We start from the raw sequence: 14376 nt of genomic DNA on the forward strand, positions 1-14376 counted from the left end.
TCTGGGGACTCTCTACTTACATCATCATTCTGCTGCGCTTCCTGCATGACAAACTCTCGTACCATGGATGGGTTGTATTCAACCAAATAAGAGAATATATCAGTGGCTGCACTTCGTACTTGTGCATCATCCATACCCTGGAACAGTCAAATAAAATCATTTATGTTTCCTTGAAAGGCTTAAATGCAACCAGAAAACATACAGCTTTAATTCTTACTCAAAAGTCATACCTAATTATTGCTAAAACCATATTCTAAAACTGAGTCAACTCTCACTGCTTCCCTGTACATTAAACAATTGTTGGGCAAAATAAATTTTATGGTTTTGCTGCCCTTCTATTTTCTTACTTAACTGTACACCAAAAAGCATGTAAAGATAGGAAAGCAAATAAGAAAACAAAACCAGAAGAATGCCAATGTAATATTGTAACTGCTTTAGCTCAAGCTAAGATAAGACAAATGAAGCAAACACAGCAGAGAACCAGTTGCTGAAGTTCGTGCTGAAGTTACTTTTTAAAAAAACCTCGCTGGAGATGAACAAAATTGTTATGACAAATAGAACTGAAATGACTTACCAATATGACTTCTAGTGCAGGCAGTATGCCCATATTTGATAAGGTTTTGAAAAATGCATCTCTGTTTTGAGGTTGCAGTGTTTGTGAGAATGCACAAAACTCTTTCAGAAAATTTACCTGAAAACCAGGAATATACCAGTCAGATACAGGTGTCCCTTTGTGGTAACTGTCCCTTTCATGTATATTTACAGATTTCTTACCAATTCCTGTCTTTTCTCCTCATCTGTGGCTTCATCTGTTAGTTGTGCAAACAAGTCTGTCAGAAATTTTTCATCTTCCTACAAAGGCAAAACAATACCATTTGTTTATTTGACAATATCAAAAGGCATCCAAGTATAACATAAAGTTCTAAACCATGCCTCCTGGAATTAAGAGAACATATGCTTGTATGCTGTAGTTAATCATACCAGTATCAGCTTTCTAATTCAATTTTCAAACAAATTAATATGAATCTTGGTTTTGAGTTCCAATCATGTTCAGCACCACTCCACTCCCCAATAATTCACTCTTGGTTACAACATATGTTGTGTTGCCTTTGGCTGTCCTTTTTCTGTTTTCTACTGCAACTCTCATCATTTCGTCTATGACTTCTTCTTTATCTTCCTTCCCCTTTGTCACATGCCTGTCCCCTTAAACCACACTATCCTTGCTTCAACTGTTTACATACATTTATAAACATGACCTCCCACACAGCCCTGCACACACACACACACACACACACACACACACATATATATATATATATGTATCTTTGGAATGTTACGAAATCTCTGCAGCAGAACAAAAGCAAGGACGTGATGGGGGGGGGGGTTGCAGGAACGGGGTGAGATTCTCCCACAATGCTGTGAAAAGGCTGAATTCTAGAAACTAAATTAAAACAATTGATCCTACTATATACAGTATTTATTGGATGTTCTGGCTGGCAGCAATCAAAAACTGTTCCATTATTTTCCATGCTGCTGTACCTTAGCAAAACTACAAACAGCAGCAAACACATTAGAAATCTATATTTTGATTGAAAGAAGCAGCAATACTTAGCTTTCCATAACCTTTACACTCCTAAGAACTAGGAGACTGTTAAAACAGAAATAAACCTTGCGCCATCCTTTCCCCAGTATTATACAGAATTAAGACAGCACCTGCTTGAGAAAGATACCTGTACATCAGATATGAAGAGATTTTTTCAGAAATCTGCCAGTGTTCTTTCTTGTGAAGTCAGTAACACCATGTGCAATATCCCTCCCTCCCAAAGCCACAGCTCAAGAAACCCAAAGCACTTTGCTTATGTTTGCACCGTGTAAAGCAAAACCATGAAAGCACTTCAGATACATCCACAAAAATTCTCTTATGTTGTGAATAACTCGGTACCTCATCCAGGTTCACCTTGAAACCCTGCTGAGAAAATGAATACCTCAGTTCTGACAGCATACCTTGCTAATGCTGCTATAACACTGCCACAACACAATCCAGGATCTCTACATGACACTGCACAACACAGATAAACCTAAAATACGCTGGCACGAGCTACTGCCCTACAAGGCATTTCACCACACTGTAAGGTAAACCCTGAATTTAGAATATGCCACGGTTCCTCTTGTCTGATGCTGTGCTGTGCTCCTAACCTGACCCAACAGTCACGTGACAATGAAAAATAAGGACTTCCGGACACAATTTCAGGCACTGTTTCTATGACTGCTTCAAAATCAAAACAAAAGAGACAAGAGAGGTCTCACTTGAAGTGTACCAAAATTCACTCTAGAGGATCGAGCACAGGAGATGTAAAGTTTGACTTTCAGATATCAACAGTCAAACACGTTCTAAACAACTACTAAGGTGTTTGATTTCAAGAAACATAACATTAGCTTTGATGAGAGAATACAAGGATATTGGACTACCTGCTATCCAGCTGTAACACGGCTTTGTAACTTTTCTGTTCTAATATTTAACTCATTAGATATCACAACATAACTAACCCACAGCATGTAATATACTTATTTACTGACATACTTATTTACTGAAATAAAAGAAAAACCCAACAGAAACCAAAACAACCCCCCCCAAACTCAAGTTTTTTTGAAGAACATGCAGGTTATTCCCCATGACTAGCAGTGCATTTAAGAAAAGGCTACACAGTTTGATTTCATTTCTCTTTTTTCTGTTTTGATCAAGATGCAAAACTAATCCTAGCTATGAAAACTATGGAGAAGGTGCACACTTATCCCCAGTTGGAAACCATAACTCCTATTTCCATTCTCAGAGTAAAATCAACTTTTCACCTCTTCCATAATACCTGAGAATAACGGCAAGTCAATATCACAGAAATATCTCAGAATGATCACTGGGGAAAAATGATGGAAATGTCAGCATTTTTATATGTAAGAGCCATGATTAGAGTGCTTCTCCATTAAAAAAAAAAGTATGCAATATTCCCCAAAGTATCAAATTGGGATTTTAAAGTCCAAATGTGGAAGGAGAGGAGACCCTGCGTTGTTGGTAACATGTGGGGTCTCATTTATGACCCGCTGCAGTTACCAGAGACAGGGTGGCTGGGGAAGCTGCACCTCCAGCACTACACAGTAGAGCAGGACAGGCAGGACCTGGCTGGGCAGGAAGGCATGGGCAGGACCCCAGCTCAGCTCTGGGACCGGATCCTGCTGCGTCCCCAACCAGTTCAAGAGGTGGTTGTCTGCAGCAAAGGGCAACCCACTCACCCTGTTACTGGGCTTGGGACTTGTAGAGGGAACTTTAACACTGGCAAGTGACAAAGGTGTCAATGCTGACACTTCATGTTTCAAGAAGAATTTGCAGAAGTTTGGTCTGTAATGATTTTTCAGCATTCCAAGCATATACTGCAATATAATATTTTACAATTCTGCATTACATATAATTTTGAAACATTCCCCATATCATGTCCTCTCCCAAACCCTATTAAACACATTGTACTTTGAAATTAATAAGATTATCTGAAAGCTCTAGGACTCATAAAAACCATGATCTTTTTAAAATCAGACAAATTAAGATGAATCTGAGTGGTTTGAAACATCCCACCCTTACATGGATAATATGCAGTAAATGGCAGTTATTCTAAGAAAATAAAAACAACTTGTTACTAACTTCACAGTTATGGCTTAGCCCTGAAAAGCATTTAGCATTTATCTCATTCCAGATGCTTAATGAAAGGCAGACAGGTTGCTATACATGAGAAAAAACTTAGTCCTCTCACATTTATAGAAAAATTGTGATTGCAATGAACATTCTAAATACAAGGTTGTCTCTCTCAACCTGTAAAATTACTGTCAAGGGCAGCATATCTAAAGATACATTCCTGAACAACACTACCAGAATCTATGGAAACGCTCAGTCTGAGGGCAGAGTTCACATATTTTAGAAGTCACAAAGCACCAACACTGAATGCTAGAATTACACAAATTTAGATGTTTTCTTTTTTCCCCAACTTATAGAAATCACCCAAAATACACCTATGAAGTGAAAACAGTGCAAATGCATAATACTTTGCAGTATTTGGCCTCTTCATACAGACAAGTATCAGAACACATTTAGATGTATCTTAGAAGCTGTGAAGGGCACAACTGTTTTTCAAGAAAACAAAAGTGCAAATGATAGTTTATGGAGTAATTGTACAATCTAGCTATTTTCCCCAGGCACAGAAATTATTAGAAGTGCAACACTTAAACTATGTGTACACCAGATGCCAAGTATATTCATTTATGCTTTTGCAAGATCTACGTAGATGCTTCTGGGATTTAATACATTTCAAAACTTATGAAGATAAAATCAAGACAGGCCAACTACTCCCTCAATCATTTATGACTTTAAAAACAAGAAAACCCACAGATAAAGTATGGTCACAAAAAAAGACACTATTTACATTTGTGATTCTACTTTCAAAGCAGTTCTCCTCCTCCCAAAAGGCACTTAAAAAAGGATTCTTCAAAACCAGGCCTCTCTTACATGTAATTAACTTTCAGTTATCAGATCAGCCATTGTGCTGTTCACTCTTTTATATGGATCCGAGTCATGGGTCATCTACCGCCACCACCTGCGTCTCCTAGAACGCTTCCATCAACGCTGTCTCCGCACAATCCTAAACATCCACTGGTCAGATTATGTGACCAATACATCTGTTCTAGAACAAGCAGCAGTCACAAGCATTGAGGCCATGTTGCTGAGAACACAGCTGCGCTGGGCAGGGCACGTCTCCAGGATGAAGGACCACCGCCTCCCCAAGATCTTGCTTTATCTTGCCACCGGCTGCCGCAAGAGAGGAGTCCCGAAGAGAAGCTACAAGGACTCCCTGAAACAACATCTCAGCCTTGGCCATATTGATCATCTTAACTGGTCTACTCTGGCTTCAAATCGGGAGGCCTGGAGACACACCATCTATAACACTGCTGACGCTTTCGAGAAAGCACACAGGATCACTCTCGAGGAGAAAAGACAGTGCAGAAAGAATCGTGTCTTGCAGAATATACCATCTAAGGAGTCTTGTGCCTTTTGCAACCAGACGTGTCTATCTCGTATTGGCCTTTTTAGCCACCAGCGCACTTGTAACAAATGTGGGTAGAGCCCTTCCCAAATCTTCGTTCGCGAAGCCCAGCCATGATGATGATGATGATCAGATACTTTGTGCCTGTGATTACAGATAAATGACAAAAACCATCCCTTTCTCAAAAAAAACCCAGCCAAGAAACTCAACAACACCTAAGCAGGGAAGAGAGCATACCTTCCATCGCATTTTCCACCTCCATATTCATTTTGGGCAGAAACAGTATTTTAGCCCATAAGGTGAAATTTTCATAATATGTTACCAGTGAACAGATAATTACAGCTTCAAACATACATTCCTTCCTGCTACCAGACCAGAAGATGTCTTAGTTTAAAATCTCCTTTATATCAGACTGCCTTTCCACACAGGCCTTCATCGGGCGCTACTTCCACTTGAATCAACAAGCTGAAACAGTAGTGGGATCCACCCAATCACTTCTGCAGTTTCTGCACACATAGAAAAACATTTTCTACAATGAAGAACTTAAACCCCAGAAACCAAAAGCATGCACCACTTGCAAATATCTTTCACCAAGTCATTTACTCCAGGAAGTGGTATCCTTTTACACTTCATTGCAAGCTGTATTTTGCTGGAAGTTAATCTCCAGTTTTTCCTAAGTCAACTACTATAAAATAGTGGATTGGATTTGGGCAAAACCATCAAAATGCACCGACACAATTCTTCCTCTAAAACAACTACAGATAATTACATTTACATCCATGAGTCTCAGTCAATAATAAGCAACTATCTGTAAAACTACTTTAAAAATTAAAATTCAGCTATTGTTATACATAAACCCAGTAAAATATACAGATGTACCTAAATGCCTACAAGTTTCTTGAAAAGGGAGATAGGGACTACCAGTAATATCATTTCTGCCTTTAAAAAATCTGATTTCCCAGTACAGTAATACCATATCACTGCTCTACCAGGCACAAAAATTATTTTAACACGTCAAATCTTCCCCTTCTAATCTCAGCTTTCCTGAAAATAAAAGACAATGAAGTCTAAATGCACATACCCAAAAGTAATGCTAACAATATTCTGTATTCTGGAAGATAAAAAACACTGCAGGATCTTGCTGGCAAAAAGAATATGCCAATGAGAAAGGGGGGAGAGAACAGACGGAAACAGTGTTTGCTCACTCTATGGCGCAGTTTTGCAAGTTTTTGGTTTTTTAACAACTAGTTAATAATACAAAGGGAAAGAACTGGTGGCCTCCAGTGTGAACATTAGTATATATTTTTTAAATTGCAAAAGAGCGTCATATAAAGCAAGAAACACCACTTACCTGTCCCACCCCCACTCTCAAAACTTGGCGAACTCCATGTTTCAGCAAGGTTTCTTGGAGGCTATGACATCTCAAGACTAGAACAGGCTGGACCCCAAGCAGTAAGAGCATATTAGGAGGGGCTGAAATTGCAAAAAAATGTTATATACCTCTTTCGTATCTCACATACAGCAAATCACAAAACCTGCCACTGAGTATTTTCCACAGCAGTTAATTCTGCAGGCTGGAAATATTGCTTTCATGGCTCTACTATTCATCATGGAACAACAGTAATTAGTTTAGTAAGATGTTGACATGCTCACTTAAAATGACAGTTCTTATAAAATTATATCACAAATAAACTAACCTCCATTTGTCAGAAAAGCCCATCAGTGTAAGCATTTTTGTAAATATTATGGGAAAGCCAACCTTCATGAAGAAGGCAGGAGGAATACAGTTCATAAGGCTAAGTGTCAACTGTTACCTAGTCTCTATTTTTAGTTTTATCACAGAGGGGCAACAGTTATTTACCTACTAAAGAAAGCAAAATCATGGAAGCAGGTATCTTCCATGACTACAGAATTTGTTTTTCCTTAAACATGCCCAAAATCTCCCTGATAAAGCCAGAACTCTTAAGAATCAGCATGTTCTCATTTACAGAATTCACTAGTTATAACTGAAAAACTGACCTAAAAGGTCAATGACCTTTAATGACCCATCTTGACAGCAAATGCCTTAAATAAAACACATTGGTAGTTTTGAGTAAAGTCACTCAGCCTGCCTAAAAGTATAAGACACAATCTATAGAGTCTTGTAGAAATTTCTAGTCACTTCTCTGAAACTAAGGTATGCTGAGTTGACAAGAGGGTACTACAAAATGCCACTCTGGTTAATACACAGCCTGACATGGAAAGGCCTCTTTAGAGCTCATTTTTTTTCATGATAGATGTAACAGGTTTTCTTTTCCTTTTCTTCACAGCCAGCAGGAGAGAAAAGAACAGAATACACAACAACTCAGTTGTACACACAATAGTTGCAGTATGTCACAGGATATCAACTACTCAGGGAGTTTACTTTTATTCTGAGAAGTAAAATTTCTCAAAAGGAGATCTCTTTTGTCACATCCTCAATGGTCCAGGAGAGACAACCTAAAGTCAACAGCAGAGGCATTAACAACCTATATTATGCATCAACTAAGAACTTGAGACTTGTCCACAGCTCCCAAGAAACTACCGTGAAGCATTCTAGAGCCTTTTCAATTAATAATGACTTACAAAAGAAACCACTTAAGTACACATGTAGGGTTAGTGAGCACCAAGATCTCCTAAGATCTACAATAATGAATGCCAGGAATTCCAGAGAACTTTAAATCTTTCGTGAAGTAACACCCTCTCCACATACACCAAAGTATTCTCATACAACCAGCTACAGAAATGCATGTTAAACCATACAAAAATGGAAGAAAGACCTTAGGAATTAATTACAGAACTGAAATCAACAAAAGCAGTCTTTTAATTTTGTTCTTAAAGCATTATTTATTCTGCTTAAAGAAATGAGAAGGAACAGTATCATACATTTTATATGCAGACTGTAGGAATAAGGAGTGAATGAAACTTTAAAGTGCAGAGATTACAGAAAAGGGCAACCTGACATATTGCTCTACAAATAAACAAAAAAACAAATGCCTGGTAAATAAGCTGAAACCTTGGTTTAGAGCTACACTGCAAGAACTTGAAAAATCATCAGTGAAGCCTTTTAAACTCTTAAAAACGCAATGGACATATAATTTGTTATAGTCTCTTCAATTCCCTCAAAATCAAAATTGATCAACAATGCCAAATGATTTCCAACAGATTCTTATTAACAGATTCAGGGAGTTCCCACTCACTGCTATAGAGCTTTACTGTTAAAGTACTAGGAAATGCAATATAACACAGGATGTATTATCTTTCTTGTGTGCTACCACTCTTGGCTCCTCAAAGCTGTAGAAAGCACTTGAACAATCTGAAATATTTATCTAACTCTGAAATGCAATGTTAATTCTTCTGGCTCCCACATACATGGAGTTCACTTTATTCTCAACCACAGACAACAGCAACAGAAGTGAAGATAAGGTTCAGAAATCCGCTGTCACACAACAAATCACAACCAGCCCTGAGCATCTATTTCACCTCTAAACTGCAACTAACAAGTCTGGCACCCACACTAAACCTTGCTATTGGAATCAAAACTTACCCTGTATCTATTAACCTAACACAGGTTGTAAGAGACAGAATAAAGGAAACTCATCAGTCACTAGTCCTCAATAAAGTTATTTTGGGATGTCTGGCAAACACACCCTTAACGATTTTGCCGGATCAGGTCCTCTTTTTCCTTGCCCAGCTTCCTTTTCAAAGTTCAAGATCCCTCAGAATTAGCCACTGTCACCAAGACTCCTGAGTAATTCTTCCCCTCCTCCTCCTCCAGCCAAAATGTATCACCCTCAGAAATTTGCTTTTAACAACCCTTGCAAAGAAGACATTTTATGAGAGTATGACTACTAGTTATATTGGACACTCAAGGTGAGACCCCTTAACTGAATTTTTTTGGCATTCTCTCAGAGTCAGGCTTGTTAACTTTCTCAAATTCACCGTTCCAAAATGATTAAGGTCTTCTGTTCCAGATAAGCAACCGTGACTGTTCATCAAGGACACACATGTGGACATGAACAGTTTGGTTCAGCCGAGCGTAAGGCAGAGCCCAGCACTCCTGAAGATGCCCCAGGTATTCCATCAGGCCTCCAGTGGCTGCTCCAATGCCTAATTCACAGGTCCACCAGGCACATGCCTCAGCAGCAAGGTCTGGGTGATGACTTGCACATCTGGCTGCTTATCAAACACTCCATATGTGGATATGACATATTAAGGCTCCAAGGGAGTGGATGGTGGATGAAAAGTTGTGAGGCCTGGTTTTGACAATTATTTCCTATATGAGCTTGCAAAAGGACTTTTCACTCTCCTTTGCTGTATTTTCAATGAAATTATACAGAGTTCATCCTGAGAGTCAAACTGAAGATAAATATGATTAAGGTAATCAGTAATATCTAGCACTAAGTCCATTTCTCCAGATCAGACAGCCTCTACAAAGGCAGTGGCTATTCATTCATTAAACACTAGGAGAACAAAGATAATTAAGTTCTATAAACAAAAATATATGTGCTGAGTTAGCTGAAAGCTTTAGGAAGCTCCCCTGCTTCTAACACTGTTCAAGAAGTTCATGGGTTGCTGTAGAATACTAAAGACATGTTGGTAAGACATCTACAGCATCATATAATCTCTTTACATTTGCAATAAGATACTTCAGGAAAAACTGGTAATTCCAAGCAGCATTATTTAGGGACTTATTAAGATAAACTCAGAAAACATTCAAGCACCTAAGGCTGTGTTGTGTTCTTCACCAGTACTTTCCAAACAACTTAACTTAATTTACTTCAAAAATAGCAACAGTTACATCCTGGTAGAAGATTGTATTGTGAAATTTAGGCAAAGTAATTTAATTTTTTTTTCATGGTAACATGACAAAAAATATCCTTAAGTCTAGTGACTAAAAAGTCCCAAAATACAGGAAACCTTCAACCCTCAAAATTCCTATTGAAGTCAATGCTTCAAAATGCAAACAATACTATTCATTCCAAACAACCTTATTCAAGATTCTACATGTTTTCTCCATTTAAATAGTTACAGAGAATCTAATCCAAAACCAGACATAAGAACATATTTTTAACAACTCAGTGCTCAAATCCACATTTTTTCTGTCATACTCCACAATCACTTTGAGAACCACAGAAGTGAAGTTTCCACCGAAGCACCTCAGTTTTTCCAAGAATAATTATCCAACTTTCTGTGCCCAAGTGCAAATAAGAGACTATGAAATTTTGAAACTTACCTGTAACATACCAACTATTTCCACTTTATTAAAAAAGATGAAAGAATGAAGTGTTGATAGCATATTTTCCTCAAAAACTGAGGGAGTGGGTAGGACCATATCTTGAATATACTGTACTCTGTATGTCTGATGTATTTTTTGCTTCAGCTCTGGATCAGATATAGGTATCACTTCTTTAAATTTGGCTGTTTTAGTCAGAAATTCCCTGTGTTTCCGTGACTGTGATAAAGACGGATCATATTCTAGGCATCCAATTACGTCCATTATACATTCCTCGGAAAACATGACTTCAAAAAGTGCAGTTCTGTTCAAAAGGAAAATTCCCTTGATAATTTCATATAAGTGGTGTAGTCCTTCGATGTTCTCCAAGTCTTCGCACACATGAAAAATTTCTAAGAGCTTCTTTATATAACCCTCATTTTCCAGTGCTAGTGCGAGTTTTTCACGGCGTAATGGTGAAGGCAGTGAAGATGCCACAAGTTCTGCAATCTCTTCTAGTCGACTAAGTTCACAAGATGGCAATTCTAGACCTGGTGATGACATATCATCAAAACGTTCTTCCTCAGATTCATCAACAAGGTCCTGAGTAATATCAACAGAAGGGTCTTTGCCTTGAACCTACAAAATAAAATTTGTCAAAAAAGTGGAGTTTAATTTTACTGCTGCTTGACTGCTTTTTTAAAAACATAATTTCAAGTATCACGTGCTTTTTCTCTGTATGGGCAAAAGAGAAGTGCAAATCTAAGTTTGACATTGAGTATAGCTGGTTTGGAAAATAAAGAGATGATGAAAAGATTTTTTCAAACAGAAGGCTTTAAAAAATTATTTCTACATTAGACATTTAATTTTATTTATTTTCTAAAAAAAGAAGAATTAAGAAAAAAGCTACATTTTATAAGTACTTCAAATAAAAACAGAAATTCATAATTACTAACATGGATGGCAACTTTTTAATACACTACTAAACTATGTTTCCACTCTTTATTCTCTGCAGACAAATTTTTAAATGCAAACCAGTATTACATTATTGCAGTGACCGCTTTAAACACTTATCTATAGGCTATTAACTGCTCTTGATGCTTTTAAAAGCTTTTGCTACCTCAACCAGAGGAGAGAGGCCAGTCTTGCTAATTTAATTGTTATTTTCAGTACTGGAGACCTGCAAGTCAAAATCTGTTACCGTGCACTTCCTAAATACTCTACAGACACAGAATCCCCTCGTAAGAACAGAAAAGCCCAAACATTGACAAAAGAGCAGTGGAAAACTGACTGTCAGAAAAACAAGGCAGAGGACCTGCAAAGACCTCTCTAGAGATATGAGGAAATGTGGAAAGTACAAATCAGTGAAAAAAACTGACAGATGCTTGGGCACCAGAGCATATGATCTTTAATGACATCTTAATTTTAGCATCTGCTCGGAGTCTGATGTGTCAAATTCAGAAAGGCACTGCTGTGCAGAGCAGTAGAAGATAGTGTTCTTTTTCATCCTGAAAATCAGTAAAAAAATCCCTGGGAGAAATAATACTTCATTTGTAACAGCAAGCCTATATTTAGATTAAAATCCAAAACATTGTTAAAAACCACATATTGTTCTGCTTATACATCAGCAACCACTTTCACTATAAATGGTATCAAAGTTTTCCTTTTAGAAGAAGTTTTCATGATTGAAAAAGCTTAAGATCTATAAAGTACACTAGACACAAATACAATAGCATGGCCTCAAAACAGGATGTAAAGACACTGGCTTCCTACAGAAATATTAGATCTTTATATGAGGGTGAGGAAGCTGGGCTTCTTATCTGGGTGTTTCCCAAGAACACAACTTCCCCTTCTCCCCATTTTGTTTCTGTCCCCGACTTTCAGTCCATTGACTGCTAAGGTTCCTGGAAATGTTTCTGTACTTATTTACATAAGTTTCTCTACTTATTTATGTAAGTGGTAAACTATTGAAAATACTCATTCCTAAAAAAAGGAATAATCTAGACACATGCCACCACAAAACCAGATTTTTTTGCCTTACTTCTGAAATCAGTGAGAATGAATTCCAAAAGACAGAGTGGAGAAAGCTAGAGGTTTGTTAAGAACAGAAACAGCGCACAGAGAGCAATTTAGACTAATTTAGAGAAGTCCCACATAATGTAGCAGAGAATTAAGAAAAGTTGTAATGTTTGGAATGGAAGAAAAAACCCAAATAAGAACTGACAAAGTGAACTAACAGCAGTGACTATACTGATTAAACTCTTTTAGGTATTGGTCAACAGTTAATACCTGACCAAATATTATCCACAAGCAATGCTGATGCACTGACTATACAGTCATCTGATCTCAGTGGGAAAACATATGTTAAAATATATACATGCTACATATAAATTGTTTGATTTCTTAAAGCTGTATCTTTAAGGTGATAAGATAAGGGATAGAGCTATCTCCAACTTCAACTATCGCATCAATCTTTCATAGCCTGGAAACATTTACATGGAAAAAGTTCTGAGAGGCACTCAATATTCCCCTCACCTGAAACAGAAGAATGAGAAATGTAGGAAGAGAAATGTAAATAAGATATTGTTTTATTATATATACCATATATACAATAATACATTAGGGTACGTATTTCATAAGAAATATATTATAAATTCACAAAGAGCTCACATACATTCTTCTCTCTACAATGCAGCTTTGATAGGTAATCTTTTCCCTTTTGGTCAACTTGGAAAAAGTTAATTATGGCATTAATTGTTATGAAACTTTTTCAGGGCTACACTTCCTTGGGTGATAATAGAGATGAAAAGTTATGTTAAGCAATAAAACCTGCAAATGCTCTAAAAGAATACCCAAAACATAGATTAAGTTTGTATTAAATTTCCAGAGGAAGGAGAAAGTGTTCAAATTCAAAAATGCAAAATCTGGGAGAGGTGGCTAAAACACCTCTCTTTACTATCTACTGTGTTCAGATTCATCTCTTAGAACAGCCTAAAAAGTCTGAACACAAACATTAGGATGAATTAGGTTGTCTCAATCTTACATTTATCAAACTTACCTGACATATTTTTTCCCATATTTCATCACATCCTGCTTTTTCTTGAAAGCTAAGTGCCAAATCATAGTTTTCAGCTTCAGACCACACAATCAAGGTATCCTTTAAAGAGAAGAGGAGTATTTTCAGGCAATGTATTTCAGTGTTTAAAGAGTAAAATTTTAAAATAAAAACAGGCCGAGACCTAATTCTGACAGGATAGTATTACAACACAAACGTAATCATCATACTTTTTAAAATGTTTATATGTTCTAAGATTCTTAGGATTAAAAAAATTTCTGCATAAATCAGAACAAAGAAGTTTCAGAAAGATACTGAAGTCTTATTTCTTATTTCACGTGACCATAACACTGTAAATCTCAAGAAGGCTGATCCAGAACACACACTTCTACCTCAGTGCACCCTCTGATAAAATACAATAACAACAGCAACGGGGTTTGTGGCTTTTATGTTTGGGGTTTTTTAAAAAATGTTTCAATTGGATCACATAAAACTGCACTTCTTCTTTAGGATCAAAGTTACAATCTTTTTTTTTCCATTTTTATAGGCCCCAGAAGACATTGTGCTAATGCACAGAACAGTTGCTTAAAAGGCCGCCCCAAGAGGGCTACAAGCTTTAAAGAACAGAAACCTGAATAAGCACAGTTAACTCCCTGAGAGTACACACTCCTTTACACTGAGCCACGCACAGGAGCTTTACTTATTCCAAACCACAGCTCTGGAAGGAAGTTTTGCCCTAGATTTCTAGAAATCAGTTGAAGCCGTGCTTAGCTCTATGTACTACCCAGACACTTCGGCTCTCATCTACAAGAGAGACAGTTCAAGAGTTTATCAGAGCCCTCATACTGCATGCAAACCCAATATACCAAAGTGGCAGCTGATGCTGCAAACAGCAATGTCACACACTGAGAAGGCATTTGATGAAGTAGCTAAGTCTGCTAAATAACTCTCCGAATAACTAAATAAAAAATACAAATAAATTAATAAATAAAATTAAAAGCAGAAAA

The 14376-nt window shown here is 37.3% G+C and overlaps 1 protein-coding gene across 3 annotated transcripts in view; it reads right to left on the reverse strand.

Annotated features, from left to right (window-relative positions):
• Positions 1 to 14376, reverse strand: part of PPP4R3A (protein phosphatase 4 regulatory subunit 3A) — a 45233-nt gene that overhangs the window by 13173 nt on the left and 17684 nt on the right. For 2 of the 3 annotated variants that reach the window (XM_064658982.1, XM_064658984.1), the window contains 5 exons: positions 13373 to 13471; positions 10336 to 10953; positions 775 to 852; positions 575 to 691; positions 21 to 137 (listed from right to left, as the gene is read on the reverse strand). In XM_064658982.1, coding sequence (XP_064515052.1) covers positions 21 to 137; positions 575 to 691; positions 775 to 852; positions 10336 to 10953; positions 13373 to 13471 — 1029 coding nt within the window. The remainder of the gene's footprint in view (positions 1 to 20; positions 138 to 574; positions 692 to 774; positions 853 to 10335; positions 10954 to 13372; positions 13472 to 14376) is intronic. The other variant, XM_064658983.1, reaches the window with a different exon arrangement.

This window comes from Pseudopipra pipra, chromosome 6, assembly GCF_036250125.1.
Source record: "Pseudopipra pipra isolate bDixPip1 chromosome 6, bDixPip1.hap1, whole genome shotgun sequence".
NCBI lineage: Eukaryota > Metazoa > Chordata > Aves > Passeriformes > Pipridae > Pseudopipra > Pseudopipra pipra.